This window comes from Balaenoptera borealis (genome assembly GCF_965194805.1).
Source record: "Balaenoptera borealis genome assembly, chromosome: 18".
Taxonomy (NCBI): Eukaryota; Metazoa; Chordata; class Mammalia; order Artiodactyla; family Balaenopteridae; genus Balaenoptera; species Balaenoptera borealis.
In genome coordinates this window covers 76,388,807-76,416,656 of record NC_138877.1, presented here as the reverse complement: position 1 = coordinate 76,416,656, position 27,850 = coordinate 76,388,807, and the positions used below count along the sequence as shown (strand labels likewise).

The 27,850-nt window shown below is 43.1% G+C and overlaps 1 protein-coding gene across 1 annotated transcript in view; it reads right to left on the bottom strand.

Moving 5' to 3' along the window:
* The window catches only part of MYO16 (myosin XVI), a 505,456-nt gene that overhangs the window by 70,617 nt on the left and 406,989 nt on the right, over positions 1–27,850 (bottom strand). Inside the window, exons 28-30 of the mRNA XM_082366214.1 lie at positions 23,557–23,659; positions 5,296–5,392; positions 417–663 (exon numbers count right to left, since the gene is read on the bottom strand). Coding sequence (XP_082222340.1) covers positions 417–663; positions 5,296–5,392; positions 23,557–23,659 — 447 coding nt within the window. The remainder of the gene's footprint in view (positions 1–416; positions 664–5,295; positions 5,393–23,556; positions 23,660–27,850) is intronic.

Genomic DNA, 27,850 nt, shown 5'->3' with positions numbered 1-27,850 from the left:
CTCCATTTTGGGGGTCAGGTTTTCAGATGTTTCTAGGAGTCAGCCTTATTTATATACGTGACACTTGCATAAAGATGTAGAGAGCCAAGCTATATATCTTTGCTAAGACGGAAAGATTAGATGCCTTAAAACTTTGTGCTTGAGATGGTCAGTGATGCAAGCACGGTAGGTGAAGCAATTATTTCATGGGACCTAAACTAACACGTGGGGCATCTATTTTGTGGAAGGAAAGCCCAGGAAAAGCATCCTTTCAGATGTCAGGAGGTTTCACGTTAACGCACTGCGCATGCATACGTGCTTGTTCCTCTCCCTACAGTCATGAGTGATGGAACTTTGCGTCAAGGACTATTGGCATTTTCTTGACGCCCCAGGATCAATCACGTAGGTCACTGAAGTTGCGCACTATCTGCCTTTACCTTTTGGTTCCTTCCTCTTGCTTGTTCCTGGCCTCCAACTTCTCTTTGTGGTAAGTAGCATTCATTACGTTCCGGAGCCGGTCATTCTCGCGGGCAATGTCCGAGGCGTTCTGAACGACCAGGGCATCATAGGTCTTAAGCCCCAGGTCCTCTGTAATCTGCAGGAAGCTGTTGATGGATGTGACCTCTTGCTGCCTAATGCTCCTTTTCTGATGCAAGTGCTGGCGTGCTAAAAATCCTCTGATAACTTCAGTAAAAGAACACAATGATGGGTCAATGAGAGGAGCAAAAGCAAAAAACCCAGATGTACATCAACAAGTCCAAATACATTATGTTGGAGCAGCTCTAAAATAAAATATATTTAACCCAGTCTAGGACTTTACTAAAACATTCTAATCTTATATTAAAAAAGATATCTACATTCAGTAATGGTAACAGTGGAGGCAAAAATCCTCACCCTGAATGAGATCGTGCAGGTAATATTCTAAGAAAGCTTCCCTCCTTCCGGTGGTAACACAGGCTGAACACTGATGGAAAGAACTAAGTCCGAACCCCAGAGAATTCTGGGTGTGGCTCTCATCAGACCGTTTTGGGGATGCACCAATCACATTATTTTATATCAGATTATAACAGAAACGTCTGAGGCTCACGGATGTAGTCTTTGAAAACCATGCACATATTGTTAACAGGATTGTGACTTAACTCCTAGAAAAACTAACACTGCATTTAAGGCTCTGGGAAGAGATTGTGTAGAAATAAGGGTCATCCTTCCGCTTTCTGGGGAAGCAGGGCTAGAAAAACGTGTAAGAATTGGGGGAAACAGGTGGATGAACACACTTTGGAATCACTTATGTGTCAGTAACAAATGTAAGACTTGAAAATAAAAGTCACGCCCACCGTGTAAAGGCACTGCCATGTGCTAGGCGCTCCAACCCATCTTTCAGTGCCCAAACTCGATGGTCATTCATGTACCAGTATCTCCATTTTGTACCCAAAGAAAGAGAAGCTCAGTGAGGCTGAGAAAATTCCTCCAGGTAAACACAACCAATGAACGGTAGAGCGGGGATTCAGATCTCTGCCCTTATGAGGCCAAACTCTACCTTCCAGCCACGTAGATGCGATCTGTAGCTCTCCAGAGAGCAGATCACAACAGGGAAGGTGCAGGGAAGCATATTTGGGATGAATATGAGGATGACCTTTCTAACAACGAGCACAGGCTGTAAACAGATCTGGCATCTCACGGGAGAGAGTCAGCTCCCGGTACCCAGGCAAGTTCAAGAAACAGGATGGCCCCTGCTCAGGGATGCGCTGACAGATGAGGGGCAGCAATTCTGATTTGATGCTAGGATGCGTCCCTTCTCATTCTAAGTTTCTATGGTTAGAAGGAGTTGTTTGGATTATAGGAAGAGCTATAATTGTAGGGAAAACCAATGTGGGTAACAAAGACACTTTATTCTCCTCTGTAAGGGGGGATCATCCTATACAGTATTAAGTGCTTTAAAATATTCCCTGGCTATAGGAGAATAAATGTGTGGGTATCTATACATGTTTAGGATATTCACTTAGATGCCTTTACTCGATTAGAAGATGGAAAGGCGAACACAACTTTCCACAATTATGGCTTCAGAGGCAAATAATAAGCAGACGTCTAAAATGCTCAAGGCTTTTTCTCAGATGGCAGTACTAAGTGTTTAGTTACTTTGGAATGCAGTGTATTAAGATAACTGTAAAAACAGTCATGCTGAACTAATCTAAAAGAGAAAAAAATTAAACAGCTAAAGGTACAATCAGACTCCCGGGAATCAAAAATGCGGAATAAAATGTAGAAATTTTAGCCATGTGACAGGCACAGCGAGAGAGAGAAGCAGAAGGCCTGTTCTCTGTTCATTCGCTCATTCCTGTTACATTAAAAAAAATCTAGACATTGACAATGGGAGGGTATATTTAAGATGTTTAATCTCTTGGAATAAAGGGAAGATTAATGAGGACAAGCCAGACTTCTGACCTCCAACTACAGCAGGACTATTCATTGGATCCACGTAGACCTGGGAATCCACTGTCCTGTGTCCAGACCCTGTTTTCTCACACTTTGCACTAGCAATCTTTGAAAATTAAAAAAAAAAATTAATACTAGTTGCTAAAACATGGTACCTTTACTAAGAGACAATTAATACAAATAAATTTGGCACAAATAGATAATTAATACTTGTCTCTTTCTGACAATTTCATGCAGGATAAAATGAAGGTATATAGTCAGACGGAAACTTCTGTTGGGAATAATTTGAAATTGAAATGATTAAATTTAAGACTGAGCTGTAACTACAGCTTTCTGCCACCCAATATTTACAAAGAAAAAAATGAGAACTCTTGAAAAACTGGAAATGACTCCAGATGATATAAATTCTGAGTGAATTTCACACTAGCAAAAAAGACTGAAGCAATGATTCTAAGAGATGTAAAAATAAAAATCAATAATTAATGCTTTGCATTTAAGAGCCTGTAATTTTAAAAAAAAATGCTTTTACAGCCATTATTTCATTTATGCAATAGGAAATTGTGGGTTTTATCCACTTTTTAAAAACCATTCTCAATTTTTATCATTAGAGGTGAAGAAAGAACTACAGTTCTGCTAATTTCTTCTGTGTCAGGTCCATAGGGCACAGCGACTTAACATTTGTAACCAACCAGAGGAGACATTACTAGCGGGCACCCCTGATGGAAGACAGGGTACGCAGCCTTCTAATTACATGTAGGAAAATTTCCAGGAGAAAGCGATACCCCGCTCCATGTATGTGTAACGCGGTATTAAATGGAATTCTCGGTTGGCTCCACAGCCCAGGGGGTAGAGCGGTGGTCTTGTAAAGGGGACTCTCCCCATCCCACTTTCAGCCTGCGGCTGCAAATGCAGATTCTGATTCAGGAGTTCTGGGGCAGGGCCTGAGACTCTGCATTTCTAACCAGCTCCCAGGGCATGCCTGGACTGACCACACAGAAAGGAATTGCAAAGGGAACAGTCAAAAGGAGACTTGTGAGCCCAGCCCTTTCCTACACTGATGAGTGACAGAGAAGGCCAGAGTACCCTAACCCAGAGAGAAGTGAGGATTGCATAGATCCTCCCTCACCCGAGGCGCCCCCCACCGCCCCTGAACACCACGCTGGTGAAAGTGGCCTCGGGGGACCAGCCAGAGAACCTGCCACATGGTCTGGAGTTTGGAGGACACGGTGGCCTGGGAGGCCGACGCTGCCAGGGGCTGATGCAGGGCGGATCTGCGGGGAGAGGCTCACTTGTCAGGGTCCCCAGCTGTGCTTCTTGGCCACCAGACCTCGTTTATCAAGACACAGATGCCTGCCAGGAGTCATTTAAAGAGACTTCCTCTTGGAGAGCGCCCAGGCCCACAGGCAGTGTCAATGGGGACTTCCAAGTGACGTTCAAAGGAGAGATTTCGCGGTTCCCAGGTGGGTAGCACAGGTGAGGGCTGAAAGGCGCCCACATATGCAGAGAGCCTGTTAACCCCTGCCTGCCTGCTGGCCAGAGAAACCCCAGGCCAGGTCACATGGGTGTGGGTCGGACTGAGGGGCGACCCTGTCCCCTTACTTATTCCCTCCCCCCGGAGGGCACCTAAGAAGGTCAAAAGTCAGAATCTCATTCCAAGTTAAATCGTCCCTCTCGGCTCCCACCTGGAGTGGGAGCCGAGAGGGACGATTTAACTTGGAATGAGATTCTGACTTTTGACCTTCACGTGGACGGGACTTGCTAAATTCTGAACCGAGTCTGTTTGAGGAACTAGCATATGGCAGGACTTTTTATCGTCAGAAAACGATGGGACCCGTCAGAGATTTCAGCCAGGGGTGTGCCTGAAGGAATCCCCCAGGGGCTCGCATAGACAGAGGCTTGAACAGGATAAGGCAGTTTTCCGCGTTCTCTGAGATGCACTTGTTTTTAATAGTTTCAGATACATTACAGAGCTAAGCTCATCACGGCTGCTTCCACCAAAAGTTAGCCTGTAGATTAATTTCTCCCCTTTTTACCTTTCTTTAGAGATATATAATACAATTAAACTATTAAGCAAATTAAAATTAAAAATCTATTAAGTATGTATGTTTCATGTGAGGCATAGTTATGATTTTTAAAATGTACCTATTTTCGACGGTCACTTGGGTTTTGATAGAAAAAAACAATTCTAAATGGACTCTCAAAGTTAACATGAAATAGATGCTATCTGCTATCAAAGATAACAGTCCAAATATTATTATCCCTTCACAGAGGAAAAATAGTCAAGCATTTATCCAAGGCATACATGGAATTACTTAAAAGGTGGTTTGGCTAATTGGCTGTGGCAGTCCTCCAAACTCTAGCATACCAAGGGCGCTGACTGGCGTGGCCTAGGAATCTGGCTCCAGATCTGCACCCAAGTGTCACATGGGTTGTTTTTTTTTTCCCACTGTGGGTTCAAAGGCACACTCTTCTTGTCCTGTGCTTCTTGGAGGATCAGCGAGCATGAATATTTTCAAGGTGAGGGATGCATAAATTACAAGGTATGTATATCCCCTCTTCCAAATTATGACTTAGGTGAAAATTTGATGCAGAATTATAGATAGAATGATCATGAAATAAAGCATGAGCTGTGTCTGCATACTCTGATCTAGAGACAAGTAAATAGCAAACTTAGCTACAGTGCTTCTGAAACCCCTGAAATCTATTTATTTGCCTGAAGGTAGCGCCATGGGATGGATGGGCATAGAGCCATGGCGGGGTCCACTATAATGTAGGTTCCCTTAACATTTAAACGTGGGGGTTCACTAACTGATTTTGTATTTTCCGACTCATCAAAGTTCAGAAATGTCACTGAACTGTTACTGTGAAGTGTGTAACTGTTACCTTTTTGGCAGGTGATAATTTTTCTCTGCAGCTGTAGGCACAAATCATTTAGCTGGTTGGCATGCCAGTATTTCAGAAATACTTTTCGAACACCAATCTAAAACGCAAACAGCAGGGAAACATTTAACAGCATGAAGATGCCAAAATAACAACGGGAAAATAATCAGGCAAGAGGTTTTTCCAGAAAAGGATTAGAAGAAGCAAAGCGAACAAAAGTAATTCCAGTACATCTTCCATATTCTTGTAACACTTTTACATTTCGTCAGAATCCCCAAGCTTTTGGTCTAATAAGTATGTTTGCTGTGTGTATACATTGTCACTAACGTTTGCAAATACCCATACACCACAGCTGTCGTGGTTGCCCCCTGCAGCGCAAAGGGAAAACACGGGCCTTGACTCTTTATTGGAAGATACAACCGTTCCCATGAATGAATTCCCAAATCCCAGAGCTAAACCCTTATCTTTATTTTATGATCCTTTTCTTTCCGCAACTCAAAGCAGGGAGGTTGCGTCTGTGAAAAAGGAAAAGTGAACAAACAAAAAGACCAAAAACAAAAACAACTTAAACGTGATGCACAAAACTGTTTCATTTCAATGATTTTTTTTCGACTACACCATATGTTATTATAAATCAAATGTTTATACAACTGCAATGATAGAACCGCAGCACAAAAGTAAAAAGTCTTCACATCGTCATCTCTGAGCAGTAATCTGCTAGATGCCTGCCTAAACAGTAGCTATACAATGAACATCCTTGTCTAGAATTTTAAAAAAGGAATTTCAGCATGTTACTGAATCAGTTTCTACTTAAAGCTCTGGTGGTATGCAAGCCAGTCCAAATGTTCCGCTATTGATGAGAAGAGCTGCCAAAGAAAGTTCTGAAAAACACATAACAATAAGCCATAACCATGCGTTTTCAAAATCATTTTCTGGTGTGTTGTGCTTATTTTCTAAGAATTCACAGAACTGTGGTAGGGGTAAGAAATGCCCTTCACAATGGAAATGCTCAGAGTCTCTTAGGGGGAGCAGACGTAAATAATTGCAGAAGAGCCTGGGAAATACTAACAGGAAGAGCCGCGGACACACAGAGGTGATATCCTGTTAGATACGGAAAAAATACAGCTCAGGCAAACCTTGTGATATGTTCATAGTCATCTTCTTAGCACTTGAGACAAACACCATGAAGCTGAGAGACCAACACATGTGCTCCCAAGCATGGGCCGCAGACACTAAAATGCTGACACCACCCCTTACCGCCGCAGCCTGTGTCAGACGTCAAAGGGACACCCGAAGCTGGCACATTTATACACACCATGAGGTACCAAAAAGGCTGACGGGTCAGACTTGCCATTGGAGTGCTTTGGCCAGAGGTAGCTTATGAAGCTTTTCACATGGAAACGGAGTTTACTCCGAACATATTTTGTCACTTCCCATCTTATGTAGCTCTCCCCTTAGCCAAGATTTGTCGTCTTAATGAAGCATGCAGTTTTGCAAGAGACTGAGACTCAAATCTTGCATTATGGCAGTCGGGCTAGCCACTTGGATGGACAGGACAAGCCCTCAACCGCTCTCCTGTTTCACAGGCCCCTGGTTGACTAGATGTCCTTCTTCATTTAGTGTTCTTTAAATTGGTTGAGATTTGAGGCAGGCACTTGAATGGGTGGCCACAGAGAATTGTCACTTTCCCCCCCCCATTGTAGTGCCATTCTCTCTCCCTAGTTATTTTCCATAATTCATAGAGTTTTTTTTTTTTTTTCTTCCCAACTGCTGACTGATTTTGGCAGTCAACAGGAAGAACAGTTGGTACTGTCTGCGAGCACCACAGAGCAAAGCTGTGAGGCAGGCTTTGGGAAGGAGGGAGCACGTCATCTTTCTGTTCATTGTCGACTGTGGTATGCAACTCACTGCAGGAAACTCAATCCCCAAAGCAAAATTCATGCAAACTTGGGTTCCAAAATGAAACTCCCAGAGAGTTATAGGCAGCAATACTACAGAACGGGTAGAATCAGTAATGACCACTCGTGGAGAACGAACATATGGAGGGAACGCACCATGCAGACAAGACCTCCGGGTGGAGGTGGAGGAGCTGGATTCTACTTCTACTCCCTTAATTCAATGGAGACCCCGGGCAGGAAGACAGCTGGAAGGGATGACTAAGACCTCTTCTAGCGACATTTCTTTTTTTTTGGTTTTGGATTGGATTATGATTTATTTTTACTCCTTACCCTGTTCTTTTTTTTTTTTTTTAATCAACTGTTTTATTTTATTTTTAAAATTTTTATTGGAGTATAGTCGCTTTACAATGTTGTATTAGTTTCTACTGTACAGCAAAGTGAATCAGCTATATGTATACATATATCCCCTCTTTTTTGGATTTCCTTCCCATTTAGGTCACCAAAGAGCACTGAGTAGAGCTCCCTGTGCTATACAGTAGGTTCTCATTAGTTATCTATTTTATACATAGTATCAATAGTGTACATGTATCAATCCCAATCTCCCAGTTCATCCCACCAACAACCCTTTTCCCCTTGGTATGCATACATTTGTTCTCTACGTCTGTGTCTCTATTTCTGCTTTGCAAATAAGATCATCTAGTGACATTTCTAACAGCCGTTCCAAAAATCAAAGTAGGTTTATCTTGAGAATTGTGCTAGATTTGGGGATATAAAAATTTTCCAGGGATGATGGGAAAAGATGAATGTGGGACAGAAAAACTAGGCAAGGAACAGAAGACGACAAACCATCCTGAGGTGCAGCCCTGTGGAGAGTGATGAGGGAAGAGGCTAAACATGTAACCGGTGGCCACATTGTGAAGAACAGACATTTTCCTGTGAACACTGGATATACACTAGAAGATTTAAAGAGGATCCCATCTAACTTTTATAAAAATAATTTTGGAAACTGTATTCAAAATTTATAAAGTTCCTGCTTGAAACTGGCCGGAGAATGGATTGTTGGGCTTGGCTGTGAGCGGGACAGTATAATGAAATCAATGATTTGGGTTTGGAAGATTCTACAACTGTTGCTGCTTGTCTGTTGGCCAACCTCTATTTACCTTTTACCCCACCTCCAGGAGTGGATTTTTGATATCCTTTTCTCCACGTCCAGTAGGGCTCGGGTGACCTTCCTTTGTGTTCCCACAGCACCCTATGAATGATTCTTTGTTTCACTTATTCACAATGGCATTAGGTATTTGCCATTGCACATGTATATTTACATCTCCTGAAGAACATGAATTCTTGCACTTCACAAGTGGTGGGGTTGTGGGGAAGGTGGATTCAGATTAGAAACAGAAGACAAAGAATTCTGAGGTCTTAGGATAAGATGAGTCACAGAGACAGATGATAATGTCCTCAAGGATGAAAAGAAGGTATGATGGGCAATGAACACATAAGCCAGGCCTGGAAGTCATTCATCAAAAAGCTGGAAATAAGTCCTGGAACTCAGTAGGTGACAGGATAAACCATGGAGGAAATAAAAGAAAAAAACATAAGACAGAACGCTGGGGGCAATGATTCAGCTGCACCCCTCTCCTCCACCAAGACAAGGAAGATGAGAAAAAGTGAAACCTCGTAGTGGAGTATTTTCAGGAAATAGGCAGTTTTCAGGTCACATAGGAAAGCTAAATTTGAAGGGGAGTAAACATGGATGAAATGGATTTTCTCACAATGATTAGAAATTTCATAAGACTCAAGAGTGGGTAGTTCAGAAGTGGTCTGAGTGTTTCACATGGCAGATCTGCCTGTCAGGCCAGACTCGGAGGCAGCAAAAAAGGAGGTGTTGCTGGGATCCACGGTTTGGGATTACGAGGAGAGGATGGCAATGTGAGTCACAGGACACGTGCGAGGGAAGGTGGGATGCTAGACAGGCAGACACAGGGAAGGTGGGAGCCAGAGGACGGGCCGCTCCCAAGCTCCTTGTGAGATTCTGGTGTGGTTACGCTCATGGAAATTCTCCCTGCACAGGTAAAGCCAAGGGCTTTGTGAGTGAGGAGGGCTTCTGGGTTTCTGATTCAGTGGGAGGAGGGTAGGAAGGGAGTCTGAATCCACACTGCCAGTGTCCTGCTAAGACACAGCTGAAGACTTTGTGGAAATGACTGGGTATTGTACTACCATCGCATTCGGATGATTTAAAAAAAAATTTTATTTAGCTATTTGGGTTTACTTTACAGTTATCCAACAGGTAGAGTCATTCATTCATTCTTTATTTTTATTGCTTACCACATGACTTATCTCACCTATATCTGGAGGTGCTCGCTAGAAATTTTAGCATGTTTGGCTGTGCTGGTCTTTTAGTAAATGTTTCTTTCTCCTTAAAGAATGAAATTAGCTATTTAGTAGTATTTCGGATTCCTTCCTCAGAAACCATTCTGAATAATACATTTTAGTCCTTATGGCCTCTACTCTCACTGATACCATGGATTAGTGAGACATAAATCTAGGAATCTATCTTCATCAGGAAAACCCAGACAAGCTCCCAAAATTTTCAAGGATTTACATTGTCTATTAATGACACTGACTAGGAGAAAAGTGTCGGCCATTTTAATTTTGTCTCTGTGATGAATTCATGTACAGTTTCTCTGTAATCAGTGCCTTAGTATGCTATATCAAATCCAACAAATTAAGATTCATCGGAATGAGACCAAATGTTCAGATCACCTACATTCTTGATTTTGGCTGCATTCTCTTATAAAAAGATGCTCTCACAACCAGAGAAAAGGAGAGGTTGACACGTTCTCCTACTGAGTCCTCTGCTTCTGTGCTCCCTAGACGCAGGGTGCAACTCCTAGATGCATCGTCTCCTATGTGAGATGAAAATGTTAACGTCCTTCTGACGCCTGTAAAAGTAAACCACCTGTGAATTAGAGTCATCGCTATTTTTATTAGAAAACCATTAGGTTTTTTTTGGGTTTTTTTTTCTTCTTTGAAGTGACAGATTTTAAAAGATTACACACAATTGTCATCGAGGACTTGGAAAGTTCCAATCACCGCTACAGTTTCCAGGGATTGTTTTAGAGGCGTAGGCTGTGGGAGCACAGACAAGGGCTGGATGGGCGGTTGCCATGGAGCGCAGGCGGCCTGGACGCTGCAGTAGAGAGGGGTGTGGAGGGCACCTGTGAGGTTCCTCCCCTGCCGCTCCTTTCCTTCATCAGCATCACTGATCACTGCTTTCAATCACAGAGGCGCAGACGCAGAGGAGGGCTGCCCTTCTTGGGAGCGTAAAGGGACCCACACTTCCCGTTCCCATGGCAGGAAGTGCACATCACCGGCCTCACCTTTTTAGGGACATCCCCCATCTGACCACCCCTCGCTGATTGGCAGCCCACGGGCAGAACTATCTTCAGAGTGATCTTTCTAAACATCCACTTCACTATGTTACTTCCATGCTTAAAATTATTTAATAGCAGGTCATGATTTTCAGGATAACGCTCAAACTCTTTTGAAACGTTTGTTAGACTTTCTGTAGTAAGATCCCTTTTCAATGCATTCAAGTTTATCTATTCTCAAACTATATCGTAGTTCTTACTGTTCCAAAATGGGAACTTGTTTTTAATCCTCTGGCTTAACGTATACTGTTTATTTGTCTTCATCTCTCTCTAAATCATCGACTTGATAAGCCCCTGTTCATCCTTCAAAACACAGATGGCTTCATGAACTCTCAGTCTAGTGTATACTTTATAACAATGAATTCATTACAGTAGTGTGTCTATGTCACTAATGTACCTTGTAGATAGCTCTAGAATACCACTGAATTCCCGGTTTTGTCATTATTGGTATACCTGTCTGAATGTTCAACTTGACTGTGAAGTATTTGTGGACTAGAATAATGTTGGAAAAATATAAAGGTCATAGTTTAGACATATTGGGTGAAGGAAAGTAGATGGAATGACAAAATGGAAAAAAGCAGAATTTCAAAGAAAGTGATTTTAATGGACACAAGCTACAACATGAACTCAGATATTTAATTTATTTCAAATAAATGAATCTTTAAAAAATTATATCTGTTTAAACTATATGAATTCATTCATTTTATAAAAATGCATCTCATGCAGTTCAAGAAACAAAGATGTTAAATTTCATATTTCTGGTGCCATCACATTCTGGTATAATTGTAAACCAAAATCTAGGACCTATTTCATCCTCTAATTCTTTACCTACTCTTGGACTCACCTTGCCCACTGCCTCCAATTTATTAATATTCCAGAAACCTTCCATGGTTTTATACTGCCTCTAAGCTAAAATGCATACTTTAGGGCTTAGCATTCAAAGCCCTCCATAATATGATCTCTATTAATCTCTGAAGATCTAACACATTTCACTCCTCTAAAAGAGATGCTATTGACTGTTATTCTAACTTCCCACATACTCCCTGAGAGCAGAAACCAATTCAAGGCTTGCACAGACAGTATCAAGGGCCTACAGCATCTGAGCACAGAGTTCTTACTGAATGGTGTCACCGCTGCTGCCATTGTTATGTTAGATGCTATCTCATATGTCTCGTATGTATTGTATGTCATATTATTGGAAGGTTTTTATTAATAATTACCTCATATAATTACCGGATTATATTTTAATGAGAAATAGTTTATTGTGGATGCTTATATTTTTGCTGCAAAGTGCTTTATCCTTGTTATTACAGACAAAAAATGATTCTTTAAAAATTTTAATCTCCTTTGCTCTAAAAACATTAAGCATTGTTCAAACAAATACTTCCCATTTAAAGACAAGATATATCATAGCTAGATTAAAAATAGTCAACTTCTTTTACTGTAATATTAGAATTTCAAAAAATGCCCTGGTATCTATCTCTTAAAGTGCCCTACCAATGTCAATCTGTTCAGTTTTTAAAATAGCTTTATTGGCAATCATAAGAACAACACACTTTTTTATGTGTTTTGATGTCTGTGTCTCTCTCCCATCAGACTTGTTTTTCTTCCTGCTGATCTGAGAATGTCACTGTGTTCCTTTAAAACACAGATCTTTCTCCTCTTTACCATGCAGAGCACTTTCTGTACCTACCAGGTAATCTCTTTCAAACAGAAGCAGCCTCCCAAACCCCAGCATTTCCACAGGCACGCTATGGACAGTCCTTCACACATCTCTGGTTATTTATCATTTTCACGTAGTACTTAGGTGCATTGTATCTTATATCTTTTCCTGGTTTTCCTGTCTCACATTTATTCACCCACCTATCCTACCATCTGTCTGTCTCATCCATCTATTCACTCACCATTCGTCCATCCACCCATCTGTCCCTCCATCCATCTCCCATCCCTCCATCCTTCTACCCATCCCTCCATTCATCCTTCCATGCCTCCATCCTTCCACCTATCCCTCTATCCATCCCTCCATCCTTCCATCAATCCCTTCATCCATCCTTCCATCCCTCCATCCCTCCATCCTTCCACCCATCCCTCCATCCATCCTTCCATCCCTCCATCCCTCCATCCTTCCACCCATCCCTCCATCCATACTTCCATCCCTCCATCCTTCCATCCATCTACCCATCTGTCCCTACATCCCTCCATCCATCCTTCCATCCCTCCATCCATCCTTCCATCCCTCCATCCCTCCCTTCATTCCTCCATCCTTCCATCCATCCCTCCATCCTTCTATCTATCCACCCCTCCATCCCTCCAGTCATAAATCAAACATGTGCCTAGGGCTTTCCTAATACCAGGCACTGTGCCAGCCTCTAGGACCACAAGGATGGACAGAATCTGCTTTATCCTTTGAGGAAGCTCAGTAAAACAACCATTTAACTAAAAGCCATCTTTTCCAGGCTGAATTCACATATTTCCCCCATTTGCTTCTTGGATTCCTTAAGTTTCTACAGAAGACCACTATTTTGCATATTTATATTTATTAATAATACTTCAAGATTTTACATTTTCATGGTGGCTTTGAAAAACTACTAAATATAAATATTCTAATGTTCAGTCTGGCTCTGAATGTACTTTTAAACATCCTCAAAGGATACATTTGTACTAAAATACAAGTTCTTTTCTCTTTGTTATAAATAGACTATTCTTGAAGTTTAACTTCAACGCAGAAAAGATAATTACAGCTACACACATCTAAAAGAGTACTGTATCTTCTGGTATTTGAAGAAAGTGGTTTGGCTCGAATTACATATAATTACAGGTTAAGAAAAATTAATTACTCTCACCTAGAACAGTATGACCTGTACAGCAAGCAGTGATGAATAAAAACTACTATTTTGTGCTTACGAGTGAATTACGCACTATGTGATCCTATGTATTATTTCATTATGGAAATCGTACCAATATGGTCAAGAGTGCTTAACAGAGGAAACAAATCTCTTCACCCCATAGCGACACATTGTGAAAAGCAAACCAGTGCCAAACCCAGACGAGGCTGATTAGCTCCAAAATCACAGAGGAAAGTGCACTGGATAAGTTAATGGATTCATTGAAGGAGCACATTTAGTCTGTCTTAACAAAATGGGCTCAATAATGTCAATAATATTCACCTGCCCTGTGGAATGTGACGTCATAAATGATTAACAGCAGCATAAACACCATCAGAGCCGTTGTCCTCACCGGGGTGTGTACAGACACCGACTCAGGGAGCATTGCCACCACCAGCAACAGCCACGTTCCTGCCATTTACGTACTTTGAGGTTTGCTTTACTTCTAAAAATAGGAATCCTCATAGACCTTCATCCTGATCATGTGATCTTATATTGTTCTTCTTTAAGAGTACTTTTAGATTTTTAGATTTTTAAAAAATTACCTAGCTTTCCTAATGTTCTGTGGTGTGTTCATGTTTGCTTAGAGACTCATCTATGTTTATTTTTGTGAACTGTCTTCTGCTTTCAACTCCAAGAGGGCCAGGTCCTTTCCATCTTTTTTTTATAATTTTTATTGGAGTAGAGTTGATTTACAATGCTGTGTTAGTTTCAGGTGTACAGCAAAGTGAATCAGTTATACGTATACATGTATCCACTCTTTTTGTAGATTCTTTTCCTGTATAGGCCATTACAGATTATTGAGTAGAGTTCCCTGTGCTATACAGTAGGTCCTTATTAGTTATCTATTTTATATATAGTAGTGTGTATATGTCAATATACACACTACTCCCCCCCTTTCCCCTCTGGGAACCATAAGTTTGTTTTCTACATCTGTGACTCTATCTCTGTTTTGTAAATAAGTTCATTTGTACCTTTTTTTTTTTTTAGATTCCACATATAAGCAATATCATATGGTCTTTTCCATCTTTTGGAGCTCCACACCTATTTTGTGCAGCAAATTCACACCTGCACATAAGAGCTTACAATGGAATATTACTTAGCCATAAAAAGAAATGAAATTGAGTTATTTGTAGTGAGGTGGATGGAGTTAGAGTCTGTCATACAGAGTGAAGTAAGTCAGAAAGAGAAAAACAAATACAGTATGCTAACACATATATATGGAATCTAAGGAAAAAAAAAAAAAGGTCATGAAGAACAGAACCTAGTGGTAAGACGGGAATAAAGACACAGACCTACTAGAGAATGGACTTGAGGATATGGGGAAGGGGAAGGGGAAGCTGTGACAAAGTGAGAGAGTGGCATGGACATATATACACTACCAAACGTAAAATAGATAGCTAGTGGGAAGCAACCAAATAGCACAGGGAGATCAGCTCGGTGCTTTGGGACCACCTAGAGGGGTGGGATAGGGAGGGTGGGAGGGAGGGAGATGCAAGAGGGAGGAGATATGGGGTTATATGTATATGTATAACTGATTCACTTTGTTATAAAGCAGAAACTAACACACCATTGTAAAGCAATTATACTCCAATAAAGATGTTAAAAAAAAAAAAAAAAAAAGAGCTTGAGCATATTCCTGACCTAAACTTATGTGCTGGTTTTAAAAGAGAGTTTACTCTTTGAGTCAGTTAAATGTGATAAGACTGTTGATTGAAGGTCCCTGTGAGGTCCCGTCCCTTCTCCGCCTCAGCTACCCTCTCTGTCCATCTACCCCTGCTCTATCTCATGTAGGTTACCACCTTAAGTTTACTGCCTGGCTTCCCAGCTCTAGTCTTGCTTTCCAATGATATGTTTTTTCATGTTTAAAGCCTAAATCAGATCATGTTGACACCCTCCTTAAAGCTCATCCATGGCTTCACGTTGAACTTGAAGTAGAACACTGTGCTTTGCTCATACAAGTCCCCCTGCGTCCCTCTAAGCATCCATTCTCAGCAAGGTGGATTCTGCCTCAGAGGGTGACATTGGCTCCTGATGGGCAAAACCCCCCTTAGCTATGACAAGATTTGTGGCATACAACAGGTGCTTAATATAAGGGCTTATTGAGTGACGACATCAATCTGGAGTGGGGAAGACTAGACTGACGCAGGAGAGATGGACCTGGATCAGGCATAGGCAGGACTGCCACTCTTTCAGTAGTTGTCAAGAGCCAAGCCTGTCCAGGAAGATTGATCCTTGAGGTGCCACAAACCATTGTAACAGCTAAGATTGTGTCCCCCAGTCCTATTCTCTCATTCATTTTTTTCCATGCAGGGGAGCGACAGTGAAATAACAAAGGCTGAGAAACACTGCCCCACAGTGTGGTCTCTCCCCTTGTCACCGGTGGGTGTTCGGGGCTCCACCATCCTGCTCCCATCAGCTTTCTTCTCTTGGGCTGCCCTCCCCTCAGGACAGCACAGAGGGCTCCCGCCCCACCCTGCTTCCTGCCCCATCACGTGACCGGTTCCTTTCCAGCCCTCAGGTCTCCGCCTGAACGTGGTGGCTGTGGAGATGCCCGTTATGATCCCCGCCCACCTGAGCTAGGGACCCTGGGATTCGCCATCACGGTGTCCACCCTGGTTCCCTCCCAGTGAGGAGTTACAGGACCCTAACCTGTAATTATTTATTCATTTACTGCTCATGGTACACCCTCCCATCCCCCCCAGACTAGACTGTAAGACCCCCGTGAGGGGGACAGGCCATTCCTCCTTAACATTGCATCACAACTGCCTGTGGAATTTCAGGACACAAACGGTGCTCAGTAAGGCTTGTTGACCTGGAGTTAGAAGAAAGTAGATTGATTCCTAAGACCTGAAAATTGCATTAGCCATAGGCATACCCTGTTCTCATTTAGCAATGGTTGAGTGCCAGATATTACACTAAGCCTTTTGCTTAATGAGGCTGAGAGGGAAAACATAAAATGACTTTAAGAAAGAAACTATCACACATATCAGCCAGACTCGATTGTGGATACTTTCCTTTCCAAAAGAAACGTGATAATAGGTAGGAGGTTCGTTTGTTCATTCATTTAACAAACACTGGTTGTCTACTATGACCCAGATCCCAGGAGATGTGATCGTGAAACACACACACACACACACACACACACACACACGTGTGTGTGAAAATATATAAGAAAAAAAGAGATGTGATATTTGTCCTCAATAAAGTTCAGAGTGAAAAGGGAGACACACTGTCCAAGAATCAAACATCTGTAATGTTATTTTTAAATAATGAGTGAATACGCACCAAGAGTTTGGAGTAATTATCTTTAGGTAGTTCAGTTGTGGGTGATCTATATTTTCTTCTCTAATTTTCAAGTTTCTTATAAAGATTGGACACTATAACAAAAGTATATTCATATATATGTGTATACGTACGTGTTTAGTACATGAGAAAAAAGGAAACACGTATACGTGCATATATATAGTACTTCCCAGTCACAATGAACATAGTACCAAGAGATACTCTTAGATCCCTAATTTTTATTATTTTCAACATTAATAATGCCAGAGAAAGAGGAGGAATATGAGAGAAAGAGTAATTTTATAGGCTATTTTCTAGCTTGAACTTATGGTTGATTTATGAAGTGCCCCTCGAGTAATAAAACAAAGGCTATAAACCATTAATTTATTGTGCTAATAAGAGCCAAGGGCCCTTATACGATGGTCTCATCTTCAAAGATGTAAAGAAAGTAGAGCATGTTTAAAACTTTTAACAGTTTCCTGCTCTTACTTTTATTATCTTTTCTCTACAGGACTATTTCGGATTAATGAATTAATCGCTCCTTCATCCAATGATTTTATTTAATGTTATGTTAATCTTGCAATTCTTAGTACTGTCAGAGTGAATCCTTCCAAGGCCGTATATTTTAGAGAGACACGCAGTGGAATGTAGGCCATGCCTTACATGAGAAGATATAAGGAATGAAAATTACATTAGAGGATGATGATGAAGAAAATAATTATTGTTAATTGTTTTTTAATTAATTAATTTATGTTTTTGGCCACGTCACTTGGCATGTGAGATCAGTTCCCTGAACAGGGATCGAACCCGTGCCCCCTGCAGCGGTAGCGCCAGGGAAGGCCTGTAATTGTTTCTGTTAGTGAATAAGCACAAACAGGAAACGTATATTTCATAGACTGTGGCGTCTGCCCTTTGTTACTTCCTTCAGAGCCTCTCTTCCTTTCTCTCTCTCTCTCACGCACACAAGGAGTAGGAATCATATCAGGTGGGTAGTTGAGATCAAGTTAAAGTGCTAACTGCGTTTCTTACTTTCTGTCTGTACCATCTTGAGTGAGTCACCGGCAGCCTTCCCGTGTCTGACCCCCCATTCGTACAGCCTTAGAGGAAACGTCAAGTCCCTCTCAGGTTATCATCGAAATTTCTCCTTCCACGCTGTCCTGCAACAGGTGTCACACAGGACACTCTGCTTGTCCGCAAAGCTCCTCTCACCCCAAAGTTCTAGAAAAGTCTGGAACGACAGTGCAACCTATCCCTGTGGAAGCCTTGCTAAGTGGGGGTCAGCCATCCCCCAGCCCGGCTCCCCCTGGGCCCTACCAGCGCTGGGGGCTGCACGGCACCCCGGCACCCGTGAACGGGCTCTAACAGATTTGTTTCTCTCTTCGTCACCCTCCAGATGGCTCTAAAATGAATATAGCATTCAAATAACTACACAGAAGAAAGCATCCTCTAACCAGTTGATTCATATAAAATGTGTGAAAATCAGATGATACCATTTATTTTTCCACTTAGAATTAGTTTCAAAAGTTTTCCCTTTATATAAATGACATAACATGGCAAAACAAGCATGTCTCACGTGAGCCGAAGTGCCTGCCGGTCGCTGGTCTATGGCTGGGGGAAATCAGGGCAGAAAGTGTTTGATTAAATGTACACAGTCCGGAGGGATTATTTTTAAAGTTACCTTTTAAAGTGGGACTGGGGGCTTCCCTGGTGGCGCAGTGGTTGAGAATCCGCCTGCCAATGCAGGGGACACGGGTTCGAGCCCTGGTCTGGGAAGATCCCACATGCCGTGGAGCCGCTGGGCCCACGAGCCACAATTACTGAGCCTGCGCGTCTGGAGCCTGTGCTCCGCAATGGGAGAGGCCGCGATAGTGAGAGGCCCGCGCACCGCGATGAAGAGTGGCCCCCGCTTGCCGCAACTAGAGAAAGCCCTAGCACAGAAACGAAGACCCAACACAGCCATAAATAAATTAAAAAAAAAAAAAAAAAAGTTAAGGATGTACCTCACATATCTTATAAAAAAAAATAAAATAAAATGGGACTGAATTAAAAATGTATATATTTAAATAAATGAAATACCTGAATAATTTAAAAAACACCAAATAGTAGAAGGTTAATAACTAGCAGCTTAACTTAACTTGTTTTCAAGCTGTTTAGATTTTTTTTTCACCACAAACGAAGTACTCCACAGACTCTCTGTCTCATAAAGAAAAATACCTCTGCTGAGACAGAATACAGTCCTGGAAGGCAGTCATGTAGAGTCAATCAAATCATTTCAAGACAGAATACAGTCCCGGAAGGCAGTCATGTAGAGTCCACTCAAATCATTTCAAGAACCTTCTATTTCTTTTTGAGCAACTTAAATTCTGCCTTGAAATAAGGATAAAGCTCTGATTCGTCCAGCATATTTTTAAAATATGTCATTTCATCAACATGAACAAGAAACCATCACCAAACAGGATGCTTTTCCAGCCATCACTACCTCATGATTTTTCTTCACTTTTCGTCAAATTAAAACCCCCTTCTGTTAAAGCAGTGAGGCTGAGTATGTAAAGGGAGTAATGGCCTGAGTGAGTCTGCCCAAACTTGTGGGGACCAGTTCGAATCCTGTGAAGATGCCTTTGAGAAGAAAGGGCCGGTGGTGTAAATTATGCAACAGGTTAATTATTTTTTGGAAACAAAAATGCTTTAGGGAAAGCACGGTCAGTGAGATTTACCGTTTTTTTCATAAAAGCTTAAAATAATTAAGCTGACCCTACACAATATTCCACTTAAACTGTACTTAGGGAGTGGCTACAAATTTTAAAAGTCATTTGTAATTACAGGAGTAATGCATAGATATATGTACCTTCTAAACATAGATACAAGCTAAAAATTCCATTTGATTCTCATTCTAAAACCATTCCCCAGATATTAGTACTGTTAAGTTTCTGTGAATTGTTCCAGGTTTTAAAAATTCGTGTACGTCTGTGTATACTCGTCTCTAAACTATAGCGTACGTTTGGTGGCTTCTTATGGACACAGACTCATTTGTTGGCCCTGCACATCTGCACAGAGTGTCTGCCTGCATCTTTCCGTCACCGGTGCTGGAGATACAGCAGCAAACCGGGCAGTTGCGGCCTCCTCGGATGGTGGAGGACAGACAGGCAGCAACTTGGTCGAAGGTGGGCAACCTCAGGAGGGAGGACAAGCGGAGGACAGGGAGGGGGGGACTTGGTCGCGAGCAAAGCTGGCAACCTGCATGCTTTAGCAGGGCTGTTCTCCACCTGCCTTTGCCCGAGGGGTGAACACGAGGCGAGCGTCCCCTAGACTCGCATCTGCACTGAGAATCGTCGCCACGCCTGCTGTTTCCTCCGGACGCCCGGAGCATCTAGGTCTCCGCTCTCAGACTAGAGCTGACATTAAACACTGGACAGAGTCAAACGCTTCTTCCCTTGAGTCCAATTCCTTCTTTTCTCCCTTTCTCCTTCTCCTCCTTTTCTTTGCAAAATGCAGTCAGGACCTAGCCTCCAAAAGCCCTGGCTGCTGAAGGGTCAGTGGGCTGACGGTTGCATAAGAAACATTCCGATCAGAATCGCCAGCAACGGGAAGCAGCCGGCTTGTTTTTCCTGCATCTACTGGGCGAATCAGAAACAGAAAAAAGACACTAACTACAGGAAGCAATCTGCTCCGACTCATAAACGAACCTACCAGAGCCTCTGATCGAAGCTCAGGCCGGGATGTATAATCCATGCCTTTCAAGTTCTGTAGTCTGAGGAAAGGGACTTCCGGTGCCTACATGAAAAGATACAGATCGAGGCGAGCGCAGTGGAAAGAACACAGCACAGAAGACCCGGGTCTGGTCCCAGCAAAGGGGCCTCCCCACCGAAACGAAATATTCGCCGCGCCTTGTATTTTGATCCGTATGCCTCGCTCTAAGACGACCTCCTCATGTCTGAAATGAGGTCATTCCTGTTCACTGCCTACCTTCCTTCTTCTGCATGGCACTGTTATAGGGCTTAACTCAAATAAAGCAAACAAAACAGAACAAAAAAACCCTACAAATAGTTGTAACAAATTCCAAGGATGAGAGGAATCGTTACTTCTGAAATATCAGGATTTCCAGTGCCTCACGTACTGACTTCAAACCACGGCTACATAAACAATAAACAGCACACATGGATTGGTAAACGAACGCACAACACCGAAGGGAAGACGTCTCTCCTCGTCTGAAACAGAAGGAAATCCCGGTGTTCAGCACCACTGATGGAATCGCTGTAACGTGCAAAAGAACAGGAACAATGGGGCTAGACTCCTGCTACTGACGATGCAGAGGCTTTCCTGCACAGGCTCTGATCAGTGTCTGGGAGAAAGGAAGCAATCTCACAAGATGCCCAAGACCCATCAGAGCCACAATGAAAGGATCCTATTTTTAGCTAAGAGAACTGAATTTCTAGCTAACACTCTACGCAGATTCACGCAGCAAAGGATGACTCCAAGCCCTTTATGTTCTAGCATCGTTTCTAAACAACTTGGAGAAGAATAGCTATTAATCTCACGCTAACCACTCACAGCCAGAGGATGAACACGGGCGGCTTCCCAGAAACGTACGTTGGACTCAGCAGTTTGAGGTTAAGGCCGCCCATACAAGAACCGTCCGTTAGGACCTGCTGCTGCTGCAAACAGCTCCTATTTAACCCTCGTCCTCATTAACCTCCCAGAAGAGAGTGGTAACAACTCTGCCTGTAACTATCACCGCATTTCGAACAAATGCTTTGTTTCTGAAACTGAGGGGTCTGCCTTTCTAGGTCAGAAATGAATAATTTTTTAAAAAAATTCATTTGCTGTTTGACTAGCACAAGAGTGAAACGTGAATAAGCTTTATTTCTGTGAAGTCAATGATTTGTCTTATAGCATAAAGTATATGAAAGGTTACATCTTAGAGAAGCTGGAGAAAGCTGTCTTTCCTAACTATTCAATAGGGAACGCATAAGCAAACATGATCAGCAAATGAATACATTGCTTTTTTCTCTTTGTCTTGTATTTTTGGCCTCCTTTGGGGAGATAAAGAGTGCGGGAAAATAAACTAGTGTAATGAAATGGGAACTCTTCCACATTTTTTATTTTGATGCACTTTTTCAAAGTCCCAATGTATGTGGGATTCAGTGTCATACCGTCCCCAGCTGCACTGTCAAGTGTCCCAGCACACGTGGACGAGGGATAGCTGCCAGCCTGCGTTGGGTTGCTCCCCACCACCCTGCCGCCTCGGGTCTGACCTCACACTCTACACAGGTGTCTCGGAGGAACGATGGCTGGTCAGGTGTTATGGTCCCTGCCAGTCGCTCTCTCAGTGGAAGAATTCTCCCAGATTCCCTCACTTCGTCTCGACAAGTCAACCTTCTTTCTCAACATTAATAAAGTAAATTATTCTTATCTGTGTTTTTTTAAAGAACAAAATGCAACGAGAAAATCTTCGTGTTCTATATTCAGGAAACACTACTGTTCAGGTACTGGCTTAAAAGTTCTGACAGTGAGTCAGTTGAAATAACTTCGCCGCCTACAGGCTTGTTGAACAATTCTGCATGTGAGCCCACATCTTATGCCACTGACTGCAGCGGGGCTAGCTGACATCACTCTGTGTTAGCAAGTCCTCTTTCCTCCTTTTTTTATCCAGTCTTTTGGCACAAATGTGCGTTCATGCCTACTACCGACTGTGTGAGCGCCCTCCTTCAGACCGCTATTTAAAGCTTAACTCCATTATTAGGTAGAAAAAGGAAAGAACAGGGGAAAGGATCATCAAGAAAGAGGTTGGGTGGCACAGACGACGAAAACGTTACTCACCGATGCTAAAATGCGAGGTTCTTATTTCTTCATCAGAGACAGATAAGGGTGTTCGCGTCAATCCAGGATTCAATACCTGTCTGACCCACACGGGGCCCCTTTCAGACACAGCAGCAATTCTGAACCTTCTCTTCATGTCATTTCTGCACTAAAGTACTCTTTTCTGGCCTCATCAACTATCATACATTTTCACTTGAAGATGCTCTATCTCCCTCTCATTTTTAAAGAATGAGATTTATGAGATTTATGTCTGCTTTCCAGTAATGGTTATGTTTTGAAAAAGCTATTGGCCACCAAGCTCTCTACCACCAATGCACTTTCAGATGTTTTGTACCTAGGAACTTGCGATAATTCGTGGTGTCGCGGACTCTATTCTGTTTCCTGTTATTGCTCTAACATTACCTTCTCAGTTCTTTTACTTTTCAAATTCCTCTTTCTCTTCCTAACCCTAGTCACGGTGGCATTCTGAGTTGCTTCAGGGATTAAACAAAATCCAAACTGTGCCCTTGAGTCTCTGGGGAGCATCTCCCTGCGATTCCGTCTCCTGTTCCTTCCTCCTTCTGGGAGCCTGGTTATCCCTCCAGCAGACCCCTGGGCTCTTCCAATCCCCCCCGTTTTGGCTCCTCTGACTTCTGCTCTCTTTTAGACACTCCAGAAAGTTCTGGTACCAGCACTGGGGTCTGGGATGTGGGCACACTTAGTGGGGTTTCCGGACTTCTCCCCACGCTGTAAACAGAGGCTCCGAGCTTCCTTCATCCTGGGTTTGCTGACGAAACCGGTGAATCAGAAGGGCTGATATGTTTCCAGGGACTACACTTGGCATCTCTCTTTGCCAAACACATCACAGCAGTTTGTTTTTGCCAGTGAGACGGGGGCAGCTCCCCGTGGGGACTCGGCTCACCTACTGGAAACGCTAACTGCTCTGGTAGGAGCTTGTAGGTCACCCACCTGCCAGCCTGGTAACGGGCACTGCTGCAGAGCCAGCCGGCATCTCTCCTCGGCCGGCAGCATCCTCTTGTCGTCCGGGAGGGTCTCGGCCAAGGGCTTATACCTGCAAAGAGCAGTGGAGACGGGAAAGCCATGACTGAATTGGTCATCAAAGGATTATCTTCAACAGGGTTGCCTTTGTTACCCTGTTTCTGAAACTTTTCCCATTCTTACTTTATCCCACGTGCCCCCAAATCTCCATCCATTGTGCATTTCACATTGGACCACTAGGAAACAGCCCTTATCCTTTACAAGGAAAATGATTTTAAAAGGAACCAAATATATCTCTCAATCCTGTAATGTATCTTTAATATTATCAGGAGTGATGCAAACCCTTTATCAAAAGAAACTTCGAAGAGGAAGAATATGAATCTATTAGTTCTCATTTAAATTTTTAGAATACTCTTAAAATACACCTTTTAAGGTATTCCAACATTCTTTGTTAGTGATTGAGAGTGAATCTAGAGGTAGTTAGTATCTGTAATAAAGGGACGCCAAAACACCCAAAAGTTTTATTTAAGTGAGAGGTAGAGAAGCTTCCTCCCCATTGAGTAGATACTGAGTATTTTAAATCTTCTAGAAGGACATTTTATTTTTGGAAAGTTCCTCAGAATAATTAAATTTCACTCTTTGGCTGAAATTCATGACTATATAAAGTTTTCCTATGGGTTTCTAAAAAAAATGCCTTTCAAAATTATATGACCCATTAAAAAAAAAATCTATGTGAAATTTTCATTTGCACTTAACGGCATTTAGCCTGACATGTAAGCCAAACCACATTAGGAGGAGGAGGAGGAGAAGGGGGAAGAGGGGGAGGGGGAGGAAGAGGGGGAAGGAGAGAGAAAGGAGAAATGAGAAAAAAATCTAACTGCATCTGGTGTGTTTATGATCCTCACGTTGGGCTGCCCTGGGAACTCAATGGTGATAATTAAATAACCTAAGTTTTCTGTTATTTTCTGTAAAATAGATTAGCTTTTCATCTAAAGTTGGTTGCAGCAAATTTGGCATCTTCTCAAATGAGTCCTTTGTTTCCTGAGGGCATCTAAGGAAGGCGGTGTGTCGCCTACACACCCGGCTCACCACCCCCATCCAGCCGAGCACTGAGAGGGCTGGACGTCCCACTGGCGGCCACCGCACTTCTTTATTTCTGCAAGTGCAGTAGAGAAGCGAGGTTGGAGGGGGAAGCGCAGCAGGAACTGTGGGTCTGGGGTATAACATAAATACTGAGAAAATACACCTGTATATACACCTGACTTTTTCAGTAGCAGACTTTCATTTCCCCTCTAAAATCCTTTTAGCATTGTCACCGAAAACTTACCGTATTATTTGTCCTGGATTGAGAGTTGTCATGATATCGCTAGCCATGAGTCAGACAAAATAAATACGGCTTCATCAGCAACACCCTCCCTTCTCACACATAGATTTTCGCTCATGTATCAACTCAGGGTACAGGAGGGGGTAAAAATAGCAAGCAACAGAGACTGAACATGAATTGTAGTGCTAGAGGCACGGCTCTGAAAAATCTTGCTCATCATTTTGATCACACCGAATGGTCTGAAATGATCTATGGATGATGGAAGTATTCAGTGATTTTTTTTTTTTTTTTTTGATAAGAGGCAAGAACATGATTTTCTACCCAGCAGTGTGTGGAAGGCCGGGAACCAGGAGGAGAGTGTACGGGGGCAGTGGAGGGACCACCTGAAGGTGACGGGCATCCCCAAGAGATGCTGGTACATGACATCAGAGCATCAGTGGGCAAACAGGGATTATGTGTTATAATGTGTAAGTGGTTCAAAGGTGATAAGTGATGTAACCGTGCAATGTGTCTGAATAGAAGAGAAACTGGATTGGGGATCTAAACCCAGATTCAGGTTCCAGCTTCGCAGCAAATTTGCTGTGAGGCCCTTGGCAAAGCACCGAGCGGGTAATCTTCCCCTCTCTCAGTACCGCACATGTGTGCGACCCAAATTCTATGTTCTGTTATAAACAATAAGTTAATTTTTATCTGTCCTCAGAGTGTGCGAGCTTCCCCAGGGCTCGGGGTCATCTCTGCACATCCCATGGTGTCTGCTCGATTGCCGATGCGTGTAGAAAGTATGCATAAATGAAGAAATTGGGCTGGGGGGGTGGAGGATGGGGAATGACACTTCTCGAGCACCGAATGAGTGCAGGGGACTTTTCAGAAGTCGCCTCGCACACTCCTCCAAGATGCAGGGGGCTTGGATGATAATCTCCTTTTGATGGTGAGAAGTTGGTGGTCACAGAAATTAAGTCACTTGCCCAAGTTCACAGATATGATGTTGAATTGTGTCTCCCCAAAAGAAACGTGAACATAACCTGACTTGGGAATAGGGTTTCCGAAGATGTAATGCTGTTAAGAGGAGGTCAGTAGGGTGGGCCTTAATTCCACAGGACTGGTGTCCTTATAAGAAGAGAAAATGCCATGTAAACACAGAGACACAGGGAGGACACCACGTGATGATGGAGGTGACGCAGCTGTAAGGACTGCGGGGCCACCACCCGAAGACGAGAGAGGCAAGGAAGGAGTCCACCCAGAGTCTCAGAGGGTCAGGGCCCGGGTGATGCCCTGATTTTGGACTTCTGGCCTCCAGAACTGTGAGAAGTACATCTGCGTTGTTCGCAGCCCCCCGGTTTGTGGTGCTTTGTGAGGGCAGCCCTAGGGACCTGACACAGATGGTGAAAGGGTCTGGGATTGAACCTGGGGCAGCCTGACTCTGGAGGCAATGTCTCCACCACCATCGCTCCGGCCGAGGCGGGAAGGAAGCAGCCCTGGCCCCAGATGGTTCCAGAGTGAAAAGGGATGAGGCTGAGCATCAAAGTCCCAAACGGCGAAACACACAGTAACCACCAGCCTACGGGACATGCAGAGCTAAGAGCTCTTGGTTCTCTGACCTTTGGGTGACTGAGCTCTTCTTTAGCAGTAAACTAAACTCATAATGACATACAGACTCATTCAAACACTCAGGAAAATCAGCGCGTTTCCACCACTTACCCAGAGTCACACAATGAAATGAAATCACTCAAATTATCTTCTCATTCTTTTATAATTGTCTCATTCTGGAACTTTGCTAATTATCACCAAGAAGTGAATTGACATAATTCAAGTATCTGAATACAGTATTAACAAGTCAGAACAAAAAATCTTAACACTTGGTGCCTTTTTTTCTCATTTTATATTGTTCTTTTGACACCTAAAATGGTATAATTCTGACATTTCAACCGAAAAGACAAAGACGTCATCTTAGACAGGGTGAGGTACTCTATTTTAGTGTAATTAAAAACATCTTGTCTTTTGGAATGTGAGTGTCATCTCTGGGTGGTGTCACGGGCCCATCACTGCACTGAAGGATGATCTCATAGAAACTTCAATTTCAGACCAAATGGAAATAACCAGCCCGAGCCTGGAGCTGCACGTGGTCCTCAGAGTGCTGGTGTGGCTGGAGAAGGGACTTCTTCGCTCTCATTCCCCACACCCTCCTGGCCTCTGTTGCCCAAGAGGTGGTCACCTCCACCCACTGAAGATTCCCTATCCTCAGGCTGACACCTGCCCTGCGTCCCAGATAAACCAGCCGACTCTAAGAAGTCAACGTTAACTCTCCCAGCTGACTCACTCTTGTCTCATCCTGGTTTGGGATGAGGGGCATGATTGGCATCTAGTTCCACGTCCAGAATCTGGGTCCTGTGGCTCACTCACTTGGGCTCATTCAATCAATCAACCAATATTGACTGAGCACAAATAGATATTGGGAATGCAGCAGGAAACAAAACAGATCCTTATACCCCTTACATCCCATGATGGAGAGAGAGATAATAAAAATGTAAATGAGGACGGATGTCAGATACGACAAGAGAGATGGAGAAAATTAAAGCAGGGAAGGTTTCAGGGTGAGCAGATACCTGCTGGTGAGGAAGGAGGCATGGCTCTCTCTGGGGAACAGGGATCTAAATTGAGGGCATGGGGTCTGGAAGCCTGGGGTGGGATGGTACCTGCTTAGGGAATCAAGGAAGCAGGCATGGCTGGAGCAGAAAAGGGGGAGGAAAGATGGAGGAGATGGACCCACAGAGGTATCCACACAGGGTGAGGACGAAGACCCCACCGATGACTCCAAGGACTTTGGCTTTGACTCTGAGAGTTCTGGCGAGCAAGGCTTTGAGCAGACGAGTCACATCACTTGACATTTAAAGAATCGTCACAGCTTTGAGGCTGAGAGCAGGCAGAGGGAACAAGCGGGGG